General features: G+C 38.5%; 1 protein-coding gene across 1 annotated transcript in view; it reads right to left on the bottom strand.

The window, feature by feature from the left end:
• Positions 1–2,710: 2,710 nt before the first annotated feature.
• Slc27a6 (solute carrier family 27 member 6) overlaps positions 2,711–26,486 on the bottom strand; it is a 46,127-nt gene continuing 22,351 nt past the window's right edge. The window contains exons 5-10 of the mRNA XM_055622929.1: positions 17,986–18,180; positions 11,913–12,003; positions 7,789–7,987; positions 6,477–6,574; positions 5,379–5,509; positions 2,711–2,887 (exon numbers count right to left, since the gene is read on the bottom strand). Of these exons, the coding sequence (XP_055478904.1) occupies positions 2,711–2,887; positions 5,379–5,509; positions 6,477–6,574; positions 7,789–7,987; positions 11,913–12,003; positions 17,986–18,180 (891 nt within the window). The remainder of the gene's footprint in view (positions 2,888–5,378; positions 5,510–6,476; positions 6,575–7,788; positions 7,988–11,912; positions 12,004–17,985; positions 18,181–26,486) is intronic.

Genomic DNA, 26,486 nt, shown 5'->3' with positions numbered 1-26,486 from the left:
AGTTCAGTCTGCCTGCCTTTTAAGGAGTTAGAAATTAGCAGAAACTCGCCAACAGATTTCTAATACTTAAAAGAGGACAACAAAGTGCAAAGCACATATCCCAAGCAAAACCTTAAAACTAAAGGCAATTAACTAGTGACCATTAATAGAGGTTTATACATTCACTCAACCTTTTTACTAAAGAAAATGTGTTGTTGATTAATATTTATTATTAATTTATTTTTTAGTTAAACAGTGGTTATTCCTAAACCAGCTGTACACCTAAATCACCACACAGAGACTAGGATTTATTTACTTAACCATTGCCCAGCACAATGCTGGGCAACAGTTACTCCAACCTAAACCTCCAAGCCTGGATAGTTTCCTCCCATTCATATTTCCCACATTATGCTTGCTTTTAGTCACATGTTGGGTCAGGTTCATCTCTCCTCCTGGTCCCAACTGTTCTCCTGCCGAACTCTTCTCTTCTACTCTCCCACTCGCTTCTTTCCCTCCCCGCCACCAGAGTGTCCCACCCTATTCTCTCCATTGCTCAGCAACTGTTTTATTGAAAATACAGAGAACAAATGGGGGGCATGCTTACACAAACTTGAGACAGGCGATGCTAAGAATAAACATCACGATGCAATGGATTAAAACCAGATAGTAGGGTAGAGAAACCAGCATTTGAATGAAAATGGGTAAATTGTTTACATTCCTCAAGAACATTACACCAACAAAAATCAATTCATTTTCATTTATATATTGCTATACAAGTTTTCTTAGATAACATAAATAGGCAAACTTTCTTTCGGAGAGCTAGGTTTATAGGTTCAGGGCTGGCTAGTCAGACCTTATTCCACCTCTTATTCTTGCTTTATAAAGCCTTCTAACTTAATATATTTTCTAGTGTTATTACAAAATACCTGAAGTTGGGTGCTTACACAGAAAAGATGTTTATTTAGCTGACAGTTTTGGAGGCTGAAGTTGTAGATTATGTGGCCATATCTGTTTGTCCTCTAGTGATGTCCCTGTAGACTGTGTCATACTATGAAAGAACAATGAGAGCAGTATGTTCAGGAGAAGCTAAGCACAGCGACTCATTCTCCCAAGAATAAACTGGAATCTGAAAGAATTTATTAATCCATTCCAAGGGTGACCACCCCAATGACTGAAGTCTTTTCCACTAGACCCTACCTCTGAGACATTTTGTCACCTCAAGATTGTACACTGGAAACCAAGCTTCCAGCAAATGCAGCCTGGAAGATGAAGACACACTTAAACCACAACCCATCCATGCCACTTTTCTATGGACGATACTTCACCTTACTTAGGGATGTTTTGTGGTTCTAGATTAAAGGCAACACTGGGTCCAAACGCTCCCACCTTCCAACCAGCACTCTGTTCCCCACACTGTCATTGTATCCTGTGTTTTAGGTAACTCCTTACATTCCTGTTAAGACTGGCAGCTCCTTCTGTCTTTGACCTTGATGGTAACTCCAGAGCTCTGCCCTAGTCCAGCTGTTCTCTGTACCACTATTGGTTCCCGTGACTCTTTGAACATTTATTGCTGATCTTCCATTTATACAGCTGCCCAACAATTCCAAAGACTTGGGCTCACCCATTTCCCTGCTCTGCCCCTTTTATATTTTCACATTTGTTTGTCTCTTTAGTGTATTTTTTTAAGAGAAAGGAAATATGAGTACATGTATTTTCGGTCAGGTGCCTTTGATTGGAGTTTACACTTAAAAACAACACAACAAAGACTCAAGTTTCTGGGCTAGAGAGAGGTATCAGTGGATAAGAGCACTGGCTGCTCTTCCAGAGGACCTGGGGTTTGATTTCCAGCTCCCACATGGCAGCTTACAACTATAAAACTCCAGCTCTGAGAAATCTGATGCCCTCTTCTGGGCTCTGAGGGACAGCAAGCACAAACGTGGGGCACAGATATACATGCAGGCAAAACACCCACACACACAAAATAAAAAATAAAGAATTTAATAGCACCCAAATCACATAATAATAAAGTTTGTTTTATTGAGTTACAAGATAGAGAACATAAAAATAAACTGAGTAAAAATTTTACTATTCGTTGAAAACTAGAATCGTTACATATTAGAAAGTATTTTAAGTGATTAAACCGTTAACTGCTTACATATTATCTTACATAAAATCTTCAATATTAAGGCAAGTATTTATTTACTGAGTCTTCAAATTAAGGAAAAAGTCAGCCAAAGTCTACATCAGATCAAGCAATCTTAAGCCTTATTAAACTCAAGGAATTTTAAGCTTCACAAGGAAGTGCAGCATATGATGAACACTACTTCGCCGTCTCTGCTTCAGAGTAAATCAGCCTATTTGTTAGAGTCCCAGAGTCAGGTGGTAACACTACGGCCTGTTTGCTTTTACTTCCCAAGTCACTGTACTTTGAACTGTGTTCTCATTCTGGGCACATGCTGTGCAGTGTGCTACTCTCTGGTAGTCTTGGGCAGCAGCTGTTAGCAGCATCCTCATGTCAACCTCAAGCCTCTGGGGTGAACATCTCATTCTTCACGGCTCACTGTGCTGAGAAGTGTGGGCCTTGACAGCTTAGGTATATCAAATGCATTCTTCAGTTCTTTCCAGTTTATGATTGAGTTATGAAAGGAACCCCTCCTGACTGTCAGTCAGGGAGCTCGTGAATCTTCCTTCATCTTTCCCAGGAAGCCATCAAAGTCCCATAAATACAGCCTTAAAGTTTAAGCTCCTCTAACATTATCTGATTATAAATTTCTTTGGTCAGTGGAACATAAGATTTTTTCAAGTTATCCATAAAGTAGAGTGGGTCAGAAATCTTCAGGGGATTAAATCCGTCTTCTACCAGCTGTAACTTCTGTAGCTTGAATGTCCCTGTTGTTTCCATTTTGTCCTAGAAAATAATTACAGATCTGAGTGGAACAAGTTATTTGTATTTGTAATTACTATTATGTATGAGTAAAATGTTTAGGTCATAAATGTTTAAAATGTTTAGGTCAAAAAAACATAGGTCGTATCTTCTTATCACATTTTATATCCAACTTACTTTTCCATATTTAGTATTAATTTAACATTAGAAATAGACACCTTTAATTTATCTGTAAACTTTATTGAAATGTTAGCTTATTAAATACATAATAGTAATATAATCAACAAACTAAGCATGATTGAAATACATATCCTATTTCATGTCAATACCAAAACAATATTATAAATACATAATACTATAATAAGAGTTAAAGTTATAAAAGACAAAATTTATGATCTAAGTTTTCCCAGGAGGTTCTGGAAATTTTTGTCTCTGGGGTTGAACCAAAGGACAGGGTTAGTTCTATTTCAGCTGTTTTGAGATGTGAGAAGAAAGCTTTAAATGTTAGGCTTTCTGTCCATTGTAACGAATTAAATAACAATCAGAACTGTAATGGCCAAGGTTCCGTTTAGAAAATTAATGATATTAAAATATTTTCTAACGGTGTATAATGCTGACCCAGTCTTCTAGAGTAGTGAAAATAAGGCTCCCACTCTCTAATTAGATTTCAGAACTGCTCAAAAACAGGAAAGCTATGCTTTGTACTAGTTTGTATCCAACTACCCAGAGCTAACGAGGTCGTGAGGTTGTGAATCTTGGAGAAGAACCTGCCACATTATTAAACCAATGTAATTCCTAACCATGTTCTAAATATTTAGTTATACCCACGGATAAGTGTAACTCTTACCCCTCAACAAAGAAACATCTTTTTGCAAGAAATGAAGACCATTACATAAAACTACAACTGGTCAAAATGCAAAAGCAGTGATCATATGTTATCCATCTTCAACTGAGCCATCTACAACAAAAGGCCTGCATCCTTCACCTAAGGCTCAGGGAACATTTTCAAAAGAGAAGGCGTGTCTGCTGTGAGATGACATCTCCTAGAAATGTCAGGAAATTACACTTATGGCGTCTCAACAACATGACTCCTTAAACATGACCCAATCAGGGATGATACCAACAGACATGCTAACACAAAAGGAGGAAATCTCAAAAGGCCCCAACCATAGACTAAGAACTGTAGGCAACTAAGGAATACTGAGAACGGGATGAAATAGTCTTCCCAAGGAAGAGTTCCCTAATTGGTTAAACAACACCAAAAGATCAGCCCTGAGATAAATTGCATATAAGTAACAATTATATGAACTCAACCAGTTGAATTTATATATTTAGGAATATGTATGTATATATAATATGCTATCTACATATATAAACAAAGAAAAAAGAGGCCATACAGCACATGATGTATAAGAAACACATGCACATGAAATGTAAATACACAAGTAATATGGGAGAATTAATAGTAAACTTAATTATGTTATAATGGTCGTGTCAGTTGTCTATATATGTCAATGCTTAAAAATAGTTAATTCTAAAATAAAAATACTTAAATGCTAATCCTCAACTTCATCAATAAAAGGTTCAGCTAACTAAGTTACTTCTTTTTCATACTTACTTAATTTTATAATTTCAGAGAATATTTCTGAGACTTATCTGAAAAATATATAATATGCAAATGAAACAAATAAATTTGGATGACGTGCACCTTGGATAAGCAATAGCTTGACTATGAGCATTGGTTTACAAATGTTTTAAAATATGAATGTGATATCATTTTGTTCTACTTTACTAGTCATTTAATAGTAATATAACAAATATATTCTGGAAAAGTATGTGTTACAATGTTAAAAACAGAAAACTACTAACGTCCATGAATTGTATTTGAGCCACAGTATTAAATAATTGAGTGACAGAGTAAATAAGCAAGTAAAATTATCCGGAAGCTGAGTAAGATATTTTCAAACCACTCTTTACTAGCAATCTAACAAAATCTAAAAAGAGCTTTTATCCCAAAGGAAATGAGCTCAGGAATTCCCACAATATAAGGAGAGGACTTAAACCTATAAAAACGGGTTGGGAAGAAAACTGCTTGAAGACAAATTCCTTCAGGTTCTGTAAATAACCTACAAGCAATTTGGGGTTGACCTAGTAAAGTCTAATTTTAGGCAAATGGCACCAACTGTCTTCAGAAATTAAGTACAAGATACAGTTTCGGCTTGCCACCCTCACTGAGAATATCACTTTATTTTAAGGTCCTAGGTGAAGAGGAAGAGATCTGCTCCACAGGCAGGACAAAGGCTCACCCTAGCACATCACACTTCTTTCCTACCCAACTTCAAATACAGCATCAAACAGCACCCATTCTACATTTCTCTGCTCTTTATTCTTAAAATTACCCGATATAAATAAAACACATGCATTACCTAAATCAGACAACAGTATTTTGGTATGACCCACCTCTTGGTTCTGCCTCTTACATTTGACAGTACATTTAGAGGCTGTAAAAATTTACCTGAATTCTTAAAAATCGCGGGCAGGCATAGGCTGGTAGAGATGTTGCGACTTGGTCGTAAGTTTTTTGTAAGTCTAAAGGCTTGTTTGGTTTTAGAATAATAGACGTCATCCCTGCTTTTCCTTCATAACCTGGGGAAAAGATTGAAATAAAATCCATCTATACTACGTGAATTTTCCAGATTCATCTGGTCACACACCCACTGCCACAGAGATAACTTTGTCTGTCGCAGAGGTTAGTTTCAATGTGGCAGTAGCATTACTGACTGTGTGTCTTTCCCTGGCATATGATATAATCACTAGAAGTCACTGAACAGAGGGCATGACCACAGCTTGTCCTTCATTGTCTATACTACAGAAAGGAAACAGGCTGGATGGAAGACACAAGAAATTAAGGATAATTTGCATCCTACCAAAACGAATACTAAGAAAGAAAACTGACTTAGAGGTAACTACACTGTGGCCCAGCAAAAATGCACATTTTAGTCACTGATGAAAAACTCAACTGGGATATTTGAAGTTAGGAAAACTAGATGTGGGTATTTTGACTAAGTCCGCATTGCCAACTGTCTGAATGCCATCTGTAGACCTCAGGGGGCTGGTGCAGTTCTCCAGTCCTCAGGGATCTGTTGTCTCCTTCAGTCCCTGGCTTCCCCACCACCCACAGCATTAGCAGGAAGCACCTTCGTTTGCATAAAAGGACACACTTCAGGCCCAAGTGGTATTGCTAAACCTTTAAACTCGAACATGTTCCTCTTTGGTGGAATGCACCAACACACACCATCAGAGGAAAAATGAGACAATTGGAAAGATCGGCTTCGACTATTTTCAAGTCGCTAGTCCCTGGCCAGATTTTCTAGCTTTTGCCTAAAAACACACCAAAACAGTAAAATTCATCTGTACCGTTCCTCCAATGTGTCCATAAAGCTTGTTGGCTTATTCAAGGGCATTGCTTGCCAAGTCAAGGTGAAAATATTTTTTAAATGTTAATTTTAATGTGCAAAATATTTTAATGTCGACTTAGAACGTAATAAAGCCTAGAGAGGACACGGACATTCTCTTCTGCAAGTCTCAGAGCCGTCTGTCGACAGCCACATACCTGGCACAGGCACGCCATACACGTTTGCTTCCTGTATGAAGTCCAACCTCCCAATCACATCCGCGACCTCTGTGGTCGCCACGTTTTCTCCTTTCCACCTAAAAGACAGGTGGAGCAGTGAGTCACTCTGAAACTCTGAAACCCACTCTGTTTCACTGACTCGCATTTGGCTCTAGGAAGCACCTAGTGGCAAAAATACCTAGTTTCTAAGCAAATGCCATGTCTACCAGAGCATTTTGCTCAGAGTTCAATAAAAACGATCAGCTGTGGTTTGGTTAAAATAACTTAAGAGTTTTATTGGTATAAATTGTTCACTGTAAAATGTTTTTAAAAGAGCCATAAAATTAAACGATGATAAGGGGAATATATCAGGACAAAATCACTGCTTTGTGCAGTAATAAAAATTAAGTTTAAAATTTTATCCCTGGAGGTAGAACTTAAAAGAAATACTATAATCACCTCAGTTTCTTAACACACTTTAGTTTCTAGGCATTAATTTCTTCACTCCTGCTATTTTAATGAGGATAATTCTATAAGATGAGAACTTGACATACTTCTCTTTTTTTTATTCCCTTTTCATCTATCCATTCAAGCCCTTTGTAAGTACTTACTCTATGCTTTTGACTATTCTAAAGGCACTGAGTAGCAAAGTAAAATAAAATTTTAGGTGGGCTAAGACAAGCTTGAAATATTAGAAAAGAAAATGTTAAAAAAACAAACAAGAAAAAAGAGGGGAAAGTCTCAGTTTCAGTATTTTTTCATTGTATCAAGAATCACCTCAGGACTGGTGAGACAGCTCAGTGAGTGGAGGCACTTGCCACCAAATCAGAGTTCAGTACCTGGACACACATGATAGAGGAGAGGAACAACTCCCAGAAGTCGATACGTGGTGTGACACGCCTCCCGTCCCCCCCATGCCACCCACACGCCCATACACATAGAGGAATAAGAGATAATAAAGAAAGAAAGGGAAGACAAAACATTGACCTTAGATTTGATCCTATGGCTCTTCTGTTTAATCGTAACTCCGAGCTTCACCCAGGACTTCTTTTTAACCCTAACGTTAGCTTCACCTCTTCTCCTTTTAGATCTTAGAGGAGGGCTTACTGATTGGGTATAGACTGGTTCTTTTTTTTAAAAGCAATTATGGAGTTTGACGTCAGAAATCAACTTCTAGTTTGGTCTTGAAGCAGATGGGGAGTGAATCTTTGCGTGGGGAATCACTATGAAGATGGAAGGACTGTGTGTCCCAAGGAACAGAAGCAGGAACTCACAGGCCCAGGGCCAGCTGGGTACCCAGTGTCACTCCTACCTGAAAGTGTCTCCAACACGGTCCCAAAAGTAAAGGAAGTTCTCATGATCTTGAACCATTAGGTCTCCTGTATTGAAGTAAACATCTCCCTTCCTAAAAACATCAAGAAGCAGCTTGCTTTGTGTGTGCCTGTAAGAGCCTGTGTAGCCAAAGAAGGGATTCTTCATGTTCACACGAGAAATGAGAAGACCAGGTTCGCCTGCAAGACCAAGGGATATTTTGGCAGCCGTCACTGCAGCAACCATCATTACAGACACCACACACACCCAAGTTTTATCAGAGAAACCCAGCTATTGTACGTTCTTGTTTCCCTTTGTATTTGTTTCAGTCCTACCTAATGGCCTTTATTCTTGGTGCTTACAATTAACACACACCCTTGCAAAAATCAACAACAAAATAATTCTATGCAAAGGAAATATGAATATAGTTTCTTTTATACTCTGGGTTGACAGGCTGAGGGTAATGTCACTTGGAATTACACAGATTTTAACTCAGGTAATATTGAGAGCAAATAACTCAATAATTTCAGTAAGCTTGGTGACAGCAGTACACAATAGTGATCACACCTGCTCTGCAATTACAATTCGATTTATTTTGATTAGCAGTTGTTTAAAGCTGGTATTACAATTCTAATTTTCTTAAGAAAAGAACTGATACTGAGAGGATAAAGTCAGCAGTCACAATAAGAAAAAGAAATAGGTGTAGAACTCAATGGAGTCTTTACAGTTTTGTGGCTAAGATTCCCTGAAGTAGGCTGAACCAATTAACACAGTGGTAGAATGATTTTTTTTTTCCTCTGGGGTGTTATTCTGGAAGTACTTGACAGGGAAGGGGAAGGCATTAGAAAGAACTCCCATCTCATGACACTTACGAGTGCCACTCATGCTTAGGCACTTATCTGAAATTATTATTCCAGCCAAGCCTATTTAATCAAGGTCATGCTTGGCAATCTGCAAGGCAAAGTTATCTGCAAGATAAAGGATAGCAGTGATCTTAGCCTCTAAGGCCCTGGTTTACCTTCTTCTGGATTAGCTGCAGCGATGGGCTGAACTACTCAGAGGGTTCTTAGCAAGGGCTGCTCCTCAGCAACTGGCTCCTCAGCGCCACTGCCATTGCCTTACCTTCTCCCTCAGAGCCCCGTGGCTTCTCTTTCTCATTGTTTCCATCCTCACTAGCACCCCTGGTTCTGATATGGTCACCGCAGTTACACAGTGCACCTTCTCTACGGTAGCCTCGCTGTTCTCAGAGCCTGGCATACGTATCTACCCCAATCTTATTAACAGCCTCTAAGAAAGGCTCTTGATGACAGCTTCCTTTGACCAATGCAGAAATGGGGGTAGACAAAGTAATTTGCCCAGTGTCATACAGCTGTCACACATAAAAGTTGCAGTGAACATTTTAGAACAAGGTCCATGTGCCTTCAAAGCCTCACGTGCATTTGTGTAGTCTGTCAGGCTACATTTAATATTGCAGAATTTTTAAACACTCTTATCTTCCTCACAATTTGTACTGTTAGTTTATCATTCTCAGATCATATAGATCTGTTTTTCCTCTGATAACTTATTGTAAATGCTTACATAGGTCACATAGGTCACAATGTATTCATGCCTTTCCTGACGAGGCATAATTTACATAATGAAGGCACAGCACCATAATAGAAAACAAAATGCAACAGCTCATCATGAGGATTCTAAAGTGGAGTCATTTAGCATTTTTAATAAGTGCTGAAATTACATAACCATAGTCCCAAGATTCAAGTTCCAGTTTCAGGTCTCATGATGGTTATAAACAAACACGCTAGGAAAGACTTCAAGTTCTCCAAGACTTCCGAAGTTCATCTTTTTCCTCTTGGAGAGTATGTGGGGAGTTGAATTAAGAACTGTTTGAAAATGTATATCTTATTATTATTGTGGGGTGTGTGTGTGTGTGTGTGTGTGTGTGTGTGTGTGTGTGTGTGTGTGTACCAGTGAAGTTGGGTGCACGTGCCCTCACAGGCCACAGGCTCAGATCTTGTGGAGCTGGAGTAACAGGAAGTTGTGAGCTGCCTGACATGGGTGCTGGGAATTGAGCTCAGGTCCTCTGCAAGAGCAATGAGCTGTCTGTGTTATCTCTCCAGTCACCAAGACACTAATTTGAACTGATTTGATATTCAGAGGCTTGGAGATTAGGTTTTTTTTTTAATTCTTTATTAATTACACTTTATTCACTTTGTATCCCCCCTGTGGTTCCCTCCCTCCTCCCGTCCCAATCCCTCCCTTCCTCCACCCTCTGCACGCATGCCCCTTCTCAAGTCCACTGATAGGGGAGGTCTTCTTTTCCTTCCTTCTGATCCTAGTCAATTAGGTCTTATCAAGAGTGATTGCATTGTCTTCTTCTGTGGCCTGGTAATGCTGCTTTCCCCTCAGGGGGAGGTAATTAAAGAGCAGGCCAATCAGTTCATGTCAGAGACAGTCCCTCTTCCCATTACTATGTAACCCACTTAGATACTGAACTGCCATGGGCTACATCTGTACAGGGGTCTTAGGTTATCTCCATGCATAGTCCATGGTTGGAGTATCAGTCTCAGGAAAGATCCCTTTGCTCAGATTTTTTGGTTCTGTTGTTCTCCTTGTGGAGTTCCTGTCCTCTCCAGATCTTACTGTTTCCCACTTCTTCCCTAAGATTCCCTGGACTCTGCCCAAAGGTTGCATTGATAGTCTCAAGAGACAACACATGCTGGAGAGGTTGTATGGAAAGGGGAACCCTCCTCCACTGCTGGTGGGAATGTAAACTTGTACAACCACTCTGGAAAGCAATCTGGTGCTTTCTCAGACAACTAGGAATAGCGCTTCCTCAAGATCCAGCTGTACCACTCCTAGGCAAATACCCAAAAGAGTCTCAAGTACACAATAAGAACATTTTCTCAACCATGTTTATAGCAGCCTTATTTGTAATAGCCAGAAGATGGAAACAGCCCAGATCCCCCTCAGTGGAGGAAAAGGGATGCACAAATTGTGGTATATCTACATAATGGAATATTACTCAGCAATAAAAAACAAGGAAATCATGAAATTTGCAGGTAAATTGTGGGATCTGGAAAAGATCATTTTGAGTGAGCTATCCCAGAAGCAGAAAGATGCACATGGTATATACTCACTCATATAGACATATAATATAGGATAAACCTACTAAAATCTGTACACCTAAAGAAACTAATCAAGAGGGAGGACTCTTGCTAAAATGCTCAATTCCTATCCAGAAAGGCAAAGAGGATGGACATCAGAAAAAGGAGAAAAGAGGGAACAAGTCAGGAGCCTGACATAGAGGACCTCTGAAAGGCTCTGCCCTGCACTCTATCAATAGAGATTATTTTTTAAGAAGTAAAACTTTTTTTTCAAGCTCTCCATTACCAGTAAAACACAACAAGAAAAACAACAAAGCAGCTTTACAACTTGTATTATCACATCAAAGAAGAGACCTAGGAAGTCACATCTGGTGTTGCCTCATGGTGAAATCTGGGCCACATTTATGCAAATAATATCTCTGAACAATTCTAAGCGCACATCTCTACATTCTGCCTTCAATAATAACACGCAAGTAACTGAGACATTTGTTTTCAACATTTAAACTGAAGTGTGAGGTAGTCTACCTTGAGAGGAACAAAAGAGAGAAGCAAAGAAGGCAAGAAGCCACAAAGATTTTTCCCACACCATTTAGTTGTCAGCTTGAGCCTCTGAGGTAATGTCATCACCAATTTACACAAGAAGGAAAGGAGTCTCAGAGCAGCCGATCTTCTACAGTTGCAAAGGTTCCAAGTATCAAAACCCAAATTTAAACCATGGGCGGTCTGTTTAATGTGCCAAGGATAAAATAGTGACTTAATATTATTGGTGATATGTGATGCAGACATCTGCTACGATCACACACCGGATGTGTATATAAAATCGAAAGATATGCCACTTAACTATTTTGCAATTTTGCATTTAAACAACGTAATCGTTGTTTAAATATCCAGCAGTTAAAGCTAGTCCACCTGTGCTACGATTCAAGGCAGATCACGTTCTGAAGAGTCATTTGTTCTTCCCTGAACTCAGCACCTGTGGATTCAGTGTCTTTGTTTAAGATGTCTTCATAACTTATCTTACCTTTTCTCACACAGTAGCACCAGCCTTGTTCATTCCTCAGTGGCTCATCTTTCTGGAAGTCATACTTTATCAACTCAAAAACAAAAAAAAGCTGCAAAATGAAGCAAAGAAAACAAGTGAGCATTTGGCTATTTGTGCAACAAAAGGAACTGCTAGCAAATTCTCTGCTCAATTTAAACAATTTTTTTTCTGACAAAATATTTAACAAAGATTTGAAAATCGAAACCGGAGGCATCAGTAAATAACCCTTCCTAACGGACATTCATTTTTGTTTCCTTCATGCTTTGTTTTACCTTAACACTGCTAGGATTTTCCCATAAAGGAGTGAAAGCAAGCCACAGAAGGTACCAGGCACTGACTTATTCATTCTTCTAATGGGGAACAGGAGGATCTGTTTCATAGTCTTGGAAAACATCTTCTTTAAGAGCAAATTTTAAACAGCAGTAAGATATGAGCTCTGACTATCAGGATTTTTGTTTTCCTCAAGGCCTCCAGAAAGGTGACCAACTGCCTACAGCTGCCTGACAACTGTTTGGCTTCCTCTGGGCCTTTCAAGTTAACTATTCTAAGCTAACTTGTAGTCTGTATGCCTCTGTGGCATAAGAAGATGTGTTTGACAGAATGTCCTCCTCACTTAAGAAGCCAGGAAAACTGATGTCCATCCCCCTCATCTTCAGAAGGTCTCAGCTGCCTCATCCTGTGGTGGCTGCCTCACAGTGTCGTGCTGACATATTCATTCCATCAAGCCTGACCTGAAAGTGAACTGAAAATTGGCCAGGCCAACGCCCTAATTTTATTTAAAAGAAACATGTGGTTTTATTGGCCATTTAAACATGTAAGCTTATTAAACAGAATTAGAAAACAGATTTAACATGGAGGTGATAAGATAACAGAAGCCAGTAAATAAGGAGGGAGAAGAGGCAATGAAGATTTTTTTAAAAATGCATAATAAGAACAAGTTAATTAGAAAAATAAATAGATTAACTAAGATAAATATGATATTAGTATCAAAGTATAAGTAGAACCATATTTGGTACGCAGTCAGTGAAAACAACATTTGAGCAGAACCACAATTCAACATCCAAAAGGTTTTTTTTTTTTAATTGTATTTAGTTATTTACTGTTAGTGTGCATGTTAGTGTGTGTGTGTGTGTGTGTGTGTGTGTGTGTGTGTGTAGGTCAGAAGACAAATTTTGGAAGTTAATTCTCTCCCTCTGCCATGTGGTGCCTGGGATGGACACTTTTATCCAGTGAGCTCTCTTACTTCCACCCCCAAACCAAATCATCATTTTAATTCAGTTTAAATGACAGCATCTTAGGTCAATAGAACACTTCATCTAAGCCAAAGTGCCAAGATCGTAGGAGTTCTTTTTAGGCATGGGAACTCGGTATGAGGGAGTAACTAATGTGATCCCATTTGAAGACCAGGACCCCCCAAAGAGGCTGCAAAGGAAACACACTATTCTTCATTACAGAGAGATTCTTTATTAAGACACATGTTTATACCATGCTGGTTTTGTTGCTTTGATAACATGATGCTATTATGCTTGCCTAACGGCTGGTGGGAAGATTCCAGACATTCAGTCCAGCCTTTATCACCTTGTTCCAACAGGAAGAGAGAGCTCTTCCCACCACCCATCCTTTTCTCTCTTATTTTATACTTTTTAAGTAGTTTCCCAGCAACTTCAGATATCAATTTTGATGCTACTTACTTTCAATTAATTTGGTAACGTATACACTCATGAGAGCTACTTCCTAGTGAATTACTGTCAGTGAGTCTGGTGATGGCAGGGGTACTTTTATAGCTTCAAGTGAAGTTAAACACATTATAACATCTTTGAAAGTAGTCTGGAGTGAAGCATAAATGTACCCCTAAAGAAGCATCTCTCTTCTCCTTTCTATCTTTAAGAGGCTCCAAAGAGATTGCAGCAATGTCTATGCTATAGTATCTCAAATAAAAATAGTTACTACACTTTAAAGTCCCAAATTAAATCATACACATGTGTCTCTGTATGAGGTCCTGTTCACAGCAATATTGATGTGTTTTCCTCCAAACTGTTTCGTCCACAGTTGCATGGTTACACAATAGCTCCAAGAGTCCCACATGCCTTTCTATTATTATTATTATTATTATTATTATTATTATTATTATTACTATTAATGTTTTGAAAGCATGTGTATGCACGGTGTGCATGCATTGCCCACAGAGGCCAGGAGTGGCATCAGATACCTTGGTGCTGGACTTAACAGATATTGTTAGCTACCATGTGGGTGCTGCACATTGAACACAGGGCCTTTAGAGCAGCCAGCACTCTTACCCGCTCAAACATCTCTCCAGCCCCACCTGTATGTCTTCCTATATTCAGGTACAGAAATGTCTATATTGCTGAGGAACCCAAAAGTAATTTCCTCGAATAATATATGAGGAACATTTAAGCCAGAGAAAAGGAACTCACTCAAGTTATGAAGTCCAATAGCTGCAGAGTTGACATTGGAGCTAGGCTATCTGACTGTGTCTAACATGATTCTTGGCCTTCACCCTCAGTTTCTTATTGATTGTCTCTAAGACCCTGAGAGGTTGTTCTTTTCAGGAATGCACTCATCTGTCTAAGATGCTTAGGTCAACTAGATAATAATGATATTTTTAAGGGGGTCTTCAAGCAATGTCAACAATGATGTAGCTGAGCTTTGGATCATCCATCTCCATCCCAAAAGCAGGAGGAAATGGAGGTCAGTCTGTGGGCTGCAGAGCTGTTCTGATTCTAGGGAAAACACATAGCCTTGCCCTTGATACTTTCCTGGATTTTGCCCATGAGCTGTTCCCTTGGCTGGATTTAGACTGTAACCTTGAGCTGTAACCTTGAGTATAACAGCTTCCAGTGAACTGAGTCCTGTCAACTGTCAAGCCTAACGGTGGTCTTAGAGGCTCCTGAAATTGAAAGTGCTCTAACTTTGCATTTGGTGAACTTTGCTTATGGTGAAGAGATGCTTACATTTAAGAGGGTTAAAAACAGCTTGTAAAACATATCAGGAAATAGGCTTGTCAACAATTTATATTTTATTTTTTGTATTGTTTCCCTGGATTTACTGCTATGGAAGAAATACCACCTACAGGTCTTCTCTGCTATCTATGTTGTTAATACATGTACTTTATATTTTCAGATCTCATTTCCATTCCACTTAGAGACATAAAGTGGATCTGTTTAGTCTGTATTTAATGCTGACCACTAAACTTTTAAAATTAAAGGAGACTTTTTCAAAGTTTTGTTTTATCTTGAGATTGATCAAATGTTTTCTTTCAATACTTTTTTTTTAGAATCCTTCTTATAATACATATGTGTTTTATCCTCTGTTTCTTTGTAAAACTTTTATTTTAGGGAACTCCGTTGTTGCTTTTATACTGGCAGAGCACTGTATCTATTACCAAAATCTCTAAATGAAGGATGAAGATATTTCTTTTCTGTCTGGCCTTCGTTATTTTGTTAGCATTTTGAGAGATACCTGAACCATGTCCTATTGTCAACCAAGCTATGCTTTCTACATCCGATACTTTTTTTTCCCCTTAGCATCACCTGGCTCTTTACATTTTGTTCATTCATTTCACTAGTTTATATTTTCATGTTTGTTATTCTGTACAATGCTTCATTTACTGGAACATCATATGCTCTTTGGTTAAAGATTCAAATCTTTATGAGCATTTTCTTCTAGTGTTGTCAAAAGAATTATTTTTCCCTGTGTCCAGCACTTTCCTGCAAGAACAATTAAGCACATGCCAGAGTTGTCTACACTTAAGAACTATCTTTTTACTTATGTGCACAACTCCTTAATCCTATTCATCTTTTTCCTAACAATGTTTATGATCTGTTTTGTTTTTAAACTTTTTATGTGGTATTCATTTCTATCATAGCTTCATTTTTTGTTTATTTCCTTTAAGCTGAGCATGTTTAGTTTCTAATTCCTTTGTTAATCTATATTTTCCTTGAAACCTAATCTCGTGTTTAAATGAGATCTCTATTGTGATCTTTTACTGAGTCTATTGAAAAAAATATTTGAAAACATTTACTGGCCATGTTGAAGCACTTACTATTTTGACGTACTTTGTATTTCCTCAGCTGCCTTTTGTATATAGCTATAATTTCCTTTGTTTCAAGGCTTCTGCCCTCCATAGATTTTATGTTTAGCCTTCCCAAATTATTTCCCCAGATGAAATTACCACAGAAAAGTTGGTGGCTGCCCATAACGTTGATTTGAATTTGCTTCTCATATTGTTTTCAGATTTCTATTTTGCTTAAATCATGCAAATTTATGGGATGCTATCTCTCTAGTTTATGCACTTGCATATTGGAGTTTGTTACAGTGAAGGAGAAATCCTTCACTCACATCTCTCTAGTAGGAAACTGATTCCTCCCTCAGTAGTAAGCTTTCAAGTTTCAAGAGACATAGTTATAACCACCTTGCTTAATGATGGAATAACCATTGAAATATTTTTTATTTGCACCAAAACCCGAAAGCAGGTGGCTGAAATGATAAGAACACAGACCAGAATTTGCACGGTGTTAGGTACAACTTTTTAAAAATATTCAAACTATGAACCAGTGAACTAAATAAATTGAAAATCAATATTTTTCCAAAAAAAATATTGGAGACTATTGTGATGTTTTATATTACTGACACAACAGCAGTCTTCCAGGAGGAAACTATAGGGAAGTTAAGCCAGAAGTATAAAGACAAGTTACCTTCAACACTCTTGTTGGAAGCTACTGTGAGATGCTTCAGCTTCAAAATGCCGTCTTCACATAAATGCAAAAAAAATGTTAAATTTCCTAAGCACTGTAGTAATGTTTGTTAATGTTCCCCAAGTGCATGAAAAGAGTGGGCATTATATATTTAAGAGATACAGGTCCCATATATATCCTTTAGTTTAAGTAGCTTGTTTATTGTTTTATTCAAATATCCTATACCATTGCAATTTTGTTTATTTCCCCTTGAGATGCTTTTTTAGACAAAATTATCTTTACAAGTTTTGTGGTTGTTTTAGCAAAAATTCTACCCTTCTTTTTTTGGTAATTTTTATTTTTTTATATTAATCCCAGGTTCTTTACTTTGTATCCCAGCCATAGCCCCCTCCCTCATTGCCTCCCAATTCCACCCTCCTTCTTCATCTCCTCCCTGCCCCTCTCTAAATCCACTGATAGGGGAGGTCCTCCTCCCCTTCCATCTGACCCTAGCTTATCAGGTATCTTCGGGACTGGCTGCAATGTCCTCCTCTATGGCCTAGCAAGGCTGATCCTTCTTCGGGGTGCGGGGAAGGAGGTCAAAGAGCCAGCCATTGAGTTTATGTCAGAAATAGTCCCGGTTCCCCTTACTAGGAAACCCACTTGGATACTGAGCTACCATGGGCTACATCCGAGCAGAGGTTCTAGGTTATATCCATACATGGTCCTTAGTTGGAGAAACAGTCTCATAAAAGACCCCTGTGCCCTTCTTAAGAATTTTTAAAATTTATTTTATTTATGTGTACTTGTGAGTGAATGCCCTGGGGTGCACATACCTGAAGAAGCCAGCAGAAGGCATCAGATCCCATGGAGCTGGAGTTACAGGTGACTGTGACTAATTGCCTGACATGGTGCTGGGGTTCTCTGGACAAGCAGTTAAGTGTTCCATCCATTCATTGATCTAGCTCTCCAGAGTTTGCTTTGAATCTTTTATTCTTAAAAATATGTATTATTGCTGTGTACCAGGAGCTTTTATAATGTATGTGGCATAAATGATAAAAGATAAGGAGTAGTGAAAGAAAAACAGGCAAGAGGAATGAAGAGCTCTCTTCAGGACTTATGTTTCACTATTAAACATTAACTAGACAACTGAACAAAGTTAGCCATAATTGTCTTCGTGATACGGAAGGAGCGCACGGCAGAGGACTGGAGTTTTCAGAACTCCTCACAGTCACTCTTAGCTTTGCAAATGTTCTCAGCTACAAAAAAATGAGGTGGGGATTCTCACAGCGCAGAAGTATAAGCCATAGATAAGAATCTGTGGACCTCAGTGATTCCACAGAACGCTCTATACTTACTTTGTAAAAAAAGTTTGTCCTCCCAACTGATCCAATCTTGCCAGTGTGGTTCATGAAAATTATGTTTCCTTCCGTAGCTCCGTAAAATTCACACATTTTGATATTTCCGAATCTGTCTAAAAATTGTCTCCACACTTCGCTGCTCATACCATTTCCGACTGCCAAACGCACCCGATGGTCCTTTTCCCCTTCTCTCTGTTATAAGGAAAGACTGCACTTGTAAATAATTCTAGTTCCCCCACTCTCTCTTTTATTACTGTTATTTACATGACAACAGTCCTGAAAGTAAATGCGGCATGTGCATTAACAGAAGAGAGAAGCAAACATAACAAGGAAACCACGGGGTCCTGTTGGAGAATCATCCACAGTAGAGAATGCTAGGCGGGAGGGATGTGTCTGGTTCTTCTCCATAACTGCTGGGTGGGAGGGGTAGGGGACGTTCTTTCCAAATTAGAAGTTGCAAAGACCCTTTGGGGGGTAAATATACTAGAAAGGGAGGAACTTTATTTCAAGATGAACAAACCTTATAAAGGACTATGAAATATTTAAGTTTATTTTCCTAGGCCTATCATTTATTACCTGTATAATACTGCAGCCAATGGGCAACCCCCCGCCCCAATTCCCAACTGAGGAAGTAAGAGTAAAAACCAAATCCTTAGAATTAACTTGTCTGATAACTGAAGAGTTTATTGCTCTTGTTCGTAACCTCAGAACTGTAATTAGCGCAAGGTGGTTCCCCTTCATCTGAAATGCACTTTCATTAAACACTCCTGTTCCTATAACTTTTCCACCCAAACTGGTTTTCTTTATATCTGGAATTCAGAGAGTAACTTTTCTAGCATTTAAGCAAGGCAGGCTTCACAGGCAAGCTTCGTAGCTCCCTCATTCTTTCTCACAATTTCTGGACCTTGAGGAGCATTTGTTGGGCCCTCTCCTATAGGCTTATGTATCTGCCTCATCCACTCTTCATCACATCTTTTTATTTGCTCACTTTTTAGTTTCCCAAATCACTTCTCATTCATTTCTATTTATTCTTGAGCAATTACAGACTAAAATGTTTCATTCAAAACCATTTTGCTGGTGCTTAGAGAAACCTACTGTGAACAAGTAGTCGTATTAAATTGTCAGTATCAAGGCCATTGGTTTTTCTACTTTATCATTACTATTGCTAATTTAATATTGCTTTTACATATTAACCAGAAGTAGTTCTGAGCAAATTATCAATTTACCATGATTACAATAATAATGCAGTCTTACTTGAACTTAAATGTGCATTATTCATGTTAATGGATGCTATGTTTTTCTTTCTTTTGGGGGGGGGCGGGGGGTTGTCGAGACAGGGTTTCTCTGTGCAGTCTTGACTGTCCTGGAACTCACTCTGTACACCAAGCTGGACTCAAACTCACGGAGATCCACCTGTGTCTGTCTTCCTGAGTGCTGGGATTAAAGGAGTGCCATACAGCCACCCAGCTGATGCTATGTTTCTTGAACATAGAGCAAAAATTACTGCTCTTTTCTTTGAGGATGGGATAGTGTGGTGGGTATAGTATCATTTCTGCCTTCTCTGCTGTGATAAGCCGACCTTGAACTATGAGCTACAATAAAGCCTTTTCCTTTTAAACTGCTTTTGTCAGAGTGTTTTATCACAACAATGGGATAACAAACCGCAGTATCAGCTGATACAATACTTGAGAGCAGTCAGGCTGGGAAAGAATGCCCTGCAACCCTCACACAAGGAGAAGCTAGCACAAGCATAGCCTGTGCTGTGTGGCTGACTTTAATTACAGAAATGTTTCAGCAAACAGAGAAGAACATTTAATAATACACCAGAAGGATAATGTTGGATTCCTTTTCATCAAGTAACAGTCAAAATATGTAAGTATAAACATGTTGCAGAAAGAGAGAAGCAACAGGTAACCTCCATTGCCAGCCCCTCTCTGGTGCTGGTTGAATAGGTAGGAAAAGAATCGTAGGAACAGAGAAGCACAAAGAAAATGAGTTGGCTTGAGAGAATTTATGTGTACACAACATTAAGAGATATCACCAAAGGACATACACCCTCTTCCAATGTTCATAAAGCCTTTAGCAAAATACATCAATCATACAGCTAATCTTGTAGCAAGTCTTAATCTAATCCAAAGCATTGCCTGACACCAATTACACAAATCAGGCAAGTTTACAAATAATAAAACAGTTTTAAATACCCAGTGAGTAGAAGAAAAAAATACCACAGAAATTGGAAGCATTTTTTAACCAAAAAGAAAGGTGAAAGCTTACAGCATGTAGCAAAACCAATACTTTGAAAAAAATGTGTGTATACTATTAAAAAAGAAATATTTAAAAGTTCTCTTTCTCATGATATCAATAAGTATATTCATGGATATACATATGTGTGTATATGTTTACAAATGTATAAACACTGTCCATTAAAGGACATTACATATAAAATTACATATATTAGTAAAATGACATGTATGCAAAGAGTCAAATACAAATTGATTATGATGTATGCATATATGTTTATATATCTATGGATATGGATGTGCATAGATAGTTATAACAGTATGTGGTTATTGAATACTAATTGAATACTAATAGCAATAACAACAACAACAACAGTAATGATGATGATGATGCCAGGCTACTCTTTAGAAGGTAGCAAACAACATAGGGAACTACAGACACCTTTTGGTCCTAAAGAAAACTAATTTACATCCCATACTAAGAAAGGCTCATCTCTGTTCTAGGAAAAATTTGAGATGTAAAGAAAGGGCTAATTTACCAGTAGCCCCTCAAAATGACCCAGAACTCACTACTTCAAGGGGGAGTATCATTCTTAAGCACTTTCACACTCGTGTCACAGATACAGACAACATCTGTCTGGGCTCCCCTCTTCATGGCCCATGTGGACCTTGTAACATGGGAGTTTGCTGTAGAGATGTCACATGACTCATTGCTCCCCAAATCACACTTGCAAAACCTTTCTTGCTTGCAGTCAGACAGAGGTCTCTACTTTACAGGCCTCTGGCACTGGATTGCATCTCTAGGATAGTAGGATAATCTTCCTGTTTTTGAGTCATAACTGTAAAACAGCCACAAGATCTCCTTCCGCAACATCCCTACTGCACACAGGTTTACAAGCTGCAGAAACCAAGACAAGGGAAATCTCAGACGTAAGTGAGACAAGCCAAGTTAGACAGGTAAGTGAGGCCTTGCTGGGCTTTCCAGGAGAGTGTTAGGAATGTGAATTCAGGTCCTTTTGTTTACACCTCAAGCCATTTTACCCTTCCCAGAACCACTTCTTCAGAACTTTTCCAACTTTTTAAAATTAACTGTGTGTACCTGGGTATATGCAAGTGAGAAAAAGTGCCTGTGGAGGTCAGAGTGGTCAGAGCCCTTGGCCATGGGGTACTAGGGGTTTGAGCCACCTGACCTGGGTGCTGGCAACTGGACTCTAGGCATCTGCAATCACAGTACCACTCTGAAGCCACTGGGTCATTTCCCCAGCTCCTCTTTCAATCTTTTAACTGTGGAAACTATAACTTTGATTTTAAAAACAATAGAAATAAGTATAATAAGAGCAAAGATCACAGAGTCCTTTGAAATGTGCTCACTGGTTGGTTGATTCATCGATCAAAGGGGCTTCAGTTAACTTCTGCAGATGGATCAAGAAGCTCACTGGATGAGGGCTGCTCCTTCTCACACAGCCCAGAGCAGATGTCCTGGCCTCACCTCCTGGGAGCTGGAAGATGTTACTTATCTGGGATGCAACTAATCTAGGACTTTTCACTACCATTTCTCTGAATAAGACGGTAGAATTGCAAGCCTTGTGATTTATTTTGCTTGAGCAGAGAGCAATCTTTTATAGGACACAATTCTTGGATGCTTTTCAAGTCAGAGGTGCACTTCATCAGGAATCATTGTTAAATGTCTTGGCACGGTACTGAAGGCAATACAAAAGGAGTCTATAAATCAGATTCCACAGAAGTGACTTATGGGTTGTGGTTATATAAACCTTTAAATGTGAGATATAATTATATCTCAGCGCTATAGCTCATATAGCAAACCAAACCAGTCAAAGGAATCACCAAAACCCCTTTGTTCAAAATATCAGTTTTGATCCTCTAATGCTAGAGTCTTCTTTATCTACCTGTGTCTCCTTCAAACGAAAAATCAGGCCCTGGGGAGATGATTCATCAATTAGCTGTTTTAGCAGAGGATTCAGGTTTGACTCCCAACACCCACATGGTAGCTCAGAACTGTCTGTGACCCCATTCTCAGAAGACCTCACACCCTCTTCTGGCCTCCACGGGCATTGGGCACGTAAGTATTGCACAGCCACCTATGGAGGAAAGCTACCCATACACATTACAGTAAATTTTAAAAGAAAGAAAGAAAGAAGGAAAAAAAAAAACACCCAGATGAGTGTCCTCAGAGATGTATGGAGAAATGGCAACTGACTTCTTGCAGAAGAAAATGAAATTACAAACACCATAGAAAACTTGACAAATAAAGAAAAAATAAAAATGGAAACAAAATTTATAATTCTAGTTGCAATGTTATTTTCCAGTTCCATACGCCTTCACTGATAAGATGACAATGTGATGCAGCTATGTAAATCTACTTTGTTGGTGTGTTCTGGATATTGTTCTAAATTGTTAGCTTGTCTTAATTACTTTTCCTGTTGTTCTGATAAAATACTCTGATGAAAGAAACTTAGGGAAGAAAGGGGTTATTTTGGCTCTCAGTTCAAGGTGACAGTACATACAATGGTAAATCAAGGTAACAGGAGAGGACTATCACTTTAACAAATTAAAGCTAAGGATTTTCACTTAAAACCTCATTCCATAAGAAACAGTATCCTGTAGACCGAGTTAACTTCGGTTTTAAGCAAATTGAATTATTTTTACTTAATGACACACTCAGCAGATATACTGTTTTAATAGCTACAAAGATTCTTCTCAATTTTATTTTATTTTTAATATTGTAACCACCATTCATTTTTAAATATATTCTTTTTCTCTTGTTAACACTCCTTCATTTATGTTTAACATATTCCTATCATATAAGTAGCAATGATAATAATCACTAGAACATTTCTTTGTCTTCTCATATTGAACTAGTACATTCATTTAGTGTTAATTTTATGACAAGGGGGTGACTTTTTTTTTTTACTTCATGGACTGAGTTGCATCATGTCCAGTCAATTCAGATTCCATTAGTTTATTCTTTTTTTTTTTTTGAATGGATAGTCTTTATTAGCCAAATTTAAAAAAAAATGATTTTAGTTGAAATGCAATTACTTCACTCACTTCCTTTCTCACTCTAGACCAGTGGGTCTCAACTTGTGGATCCTGAACCCTTCTGAGATGGTACATCAGATATCTGCCTATCTGATGTTTACATTAGGTTCATAACAGCAACAAAAATACAGTTATAAAGTAGCGATGAAAAAATTTATGGTTGGTGTCACTACTACATGAGTAACTGTATTAGAGTGTTAACCACTAATCTACATTCTACCAGCTATACCTCTTCAAACTCTTCTTATGACTCTCAAGTTCATCACCTCTGAAAAAAAAATAAAAGCCTACTTCTCCAATCTATTCCCAATACTTCCCATCCTAAGTGATCGCTTCCTTTCTATTTGTTAAATTTTTATTTTTTTGTATTAATTATAGTTTATTCATGTTGTATCCCAGCTGTAGCCCCCTCCCTCAATCCCTCCAAATCCCACCTTCCCTCCGTCATCTCCTCCCATGCCTCTCTCCAAGTCCACTGATAGGGGAGGTCCTCCTCCCCTTCCATCTGACCCTAGGCTATCAGTTCTCATCAGGACTGGCTGCATTGTCCTCCTCTGTGCCCTGGCAAGGCTACTCCAGCCTCAAGGGGGTTGGAAGTCAAAGAGCCTGCCAATGAGTTCATGTCAGAGATAGTTCCTGTTCCCATTACTAGGGAACCCACTTGGACACTGAGCTGCCATGGGCTACATCTGTGCAGGGGTTCTAGGTTATATCCATGAATGGTCCTTGGTTGGAGTATCAGTCTCAGAAAAGACCACTGGGTGCAGATTTATTGGTTCTGTTGCTCTCCTTGTAGAGCTGCTGTCCTCTCCAGATCTTACAATCTCCCCCTTCTTTCATAAGATTCCCTGCACTCTGCCCAAAGTTTGGCTACGAGTCTTGGCATCTGCTTTGATACACAGCTGGGTAGAGTCTTTCAGAGGCCCTCTGCAGTAGGCTCCTGTCCATTAGTTTAATCTTAACTCTATACCCTGCACTTGAAAAGACTGGAAAGCAGAAGTTCTCCAGGTCAGGAGTGAGTCTTTCAGTTGACTTGCTAGGTAGACTTACAAAACTTTTTAAAGCGATTCTCAACAATACTTGAGAATCCAACATGCACTTCTGGAAGTAAAACATGGCAAAATGTTTTCTCTGAGTGATATAATAAAGTTACCATTTCACAGGTTACTGAGATAATTATTGAAAGTTGCCAGAGTCATTATTCACAATTTTGTTTCCTTGATTCAAACTGCTAACACAGAAGTAGGTGCTTACAAATGAAAAGGACTTACAGTAACAAAAATGTAGCATCACAAATTTATGTAGGAAGCCCAAAAGTTAATGTTATTGGGGGTGTACACTTCTGCACATAATCGCTCTCACACATGTATATATATGAGAGGAAGTAAAAAAAATAAATGGAAAGCTTTCAAAATCCTATTGCGCAGAAATTTTGAATAGAAATTTCGCTTTACATAAGTGTCTAATATTATCATGAAGTCTAAATCAAGCCTTGGCAAACTACAGCCTTCAAAGAGCACAATTGGCCTGCCTGTGTGTTTCAAACATTTTGATAAAGCACAGTCATTCCCTGCTTATTTGGAGATCATCTATGCATTTTTTGTGATACATGAGCAGAATCTTGTGAGGCAAGCCCAAAATACTTGTTATGGGTTGATGACCTTTCTCCTAAATTATAGACAAAGTTCAAAGTACAGAATTTCTCTTGATTTTAACACAAACTTAGAACCATCTTGTTAACTGGCACAGTTTTCACAGTGACCTTTTCTATTTTCATTATCACTCTGAAACGGAGACAGGAAGCCTGAGACTTTGAAACACCGAGACTTTTGTCACTCATTGGATCCAGACCACTATGTGAAGGATGGTCAGGTCAGTCACTTGGAGGAAATTATTTGGAAGACACTGTGAGAACAAGTGCTTCCCAGCACCCAGAAGAAGGGATGTGCATGGTACAGCCAAAATACACGCTATGATTGCAACAAAATTATCCTAGATTCCAGAATAGGAAAACAAACATACATTTGTTTCAGGAAATGATCCCATAAACATTTTAGCCAATCTACATGGGACTCTTCAAAAGGCCTGTCAATGGTAATTCAACAAGGCTGGCATAGACAAGATTCTGAATATGGATTATATACCTAAAAAAGTGATACAAATTCTTTTGGTAATCTTTTCTATGGTGTTCTTTTCTCTGACATTTTCATACTTCTCCCATTTATTTTTGTTTATGGACACACTTGAAAAAGTCTCAAAAGTCTATACTTCATTTTAACTAAAATTAGCCTAGTAGTTTCAGTAACAGGAGGCTATCGAAAAATGACCTCTGATGCAGTATTTTTTTCTCTTACGTTTCTGAAAAGGCATACAGAATCCTTTACAGCTTTCCTGTATTTATTTAGATAGTCTCACACACATAAAGCAAGAATGAGAGATGAAGATAGATAGATTATGATGATAGATAGATAAATAGATAGATGATAGATAGATAGATAGATAGATAGATAGATAGATAGATGATAGATTAGATACAACAATTTTCTAAACCACAGAAAATATTTCCTTATTCATCAGCCACTTAGAGACTCACTGAAAAATTAAAAAGATTTTTTTTTTTTTGGCACTGTCAGAACTTTTATCACAGATATTCTGTGGGCTTAGTTCTCAGTAGACATGTCCATCTGGCTTTCAGTACAAAGTGCCAGACTAGTGTGATGACATCCACAAAGGAGTCACACCAATGTTGAAGCCCTGGGTTCTTTAAAAACCTCTCTGTTAATCTGCTGTCTGGTGCAGCAGGGATCAGAAAGGAAGTTACCTCCTACCAGGTCAGCAATCTCTTCTCAGAAACAGTCTCTTTCTTCTAGCAGACAAACTCCATCCACCTCTGAGAAACCCTAACACACCTGGGCTGAAGACCTTCTTTAGATGCCAAAGGAAGCTGACACTTCAGACTTTTCTCTTTAAATGCAGAAAATTCTCCATAACTTTAAGCTTTAAGGAACTGAGAATGTTCATTGCTACATGTAGAGGCAGAAGCAAGAAAACTGAAGGCAAAACCAAATGACCGTTGCCTGCAGCCCGGCGTGGTGAGCTGTTTCCTGCAGGAAACAGGTTTCATTCTGAAATGTTCACCTAAAAGCATCAACATCAGATGGTAGGGATGTTGAGCCTTCCACTCTGATTCTAAGTACC

Source organism: Psammomys obesus, unplaced genomic scaffold (assembly GCF_907164565.1).
Source record: "Psammomys obesus unplaced genomic scaffold, mPsaObe1.curated_primary_1811, whole genome shotgun sequence".
NCBI lineage: Eukaryota > Metazoa > Chordata > Mammalia > Rodentia > Muridae > Psammomys > Psammomys obesus.
This window is presented reverse-complemented; position numbering and strand designations above follow the sequence as displayed.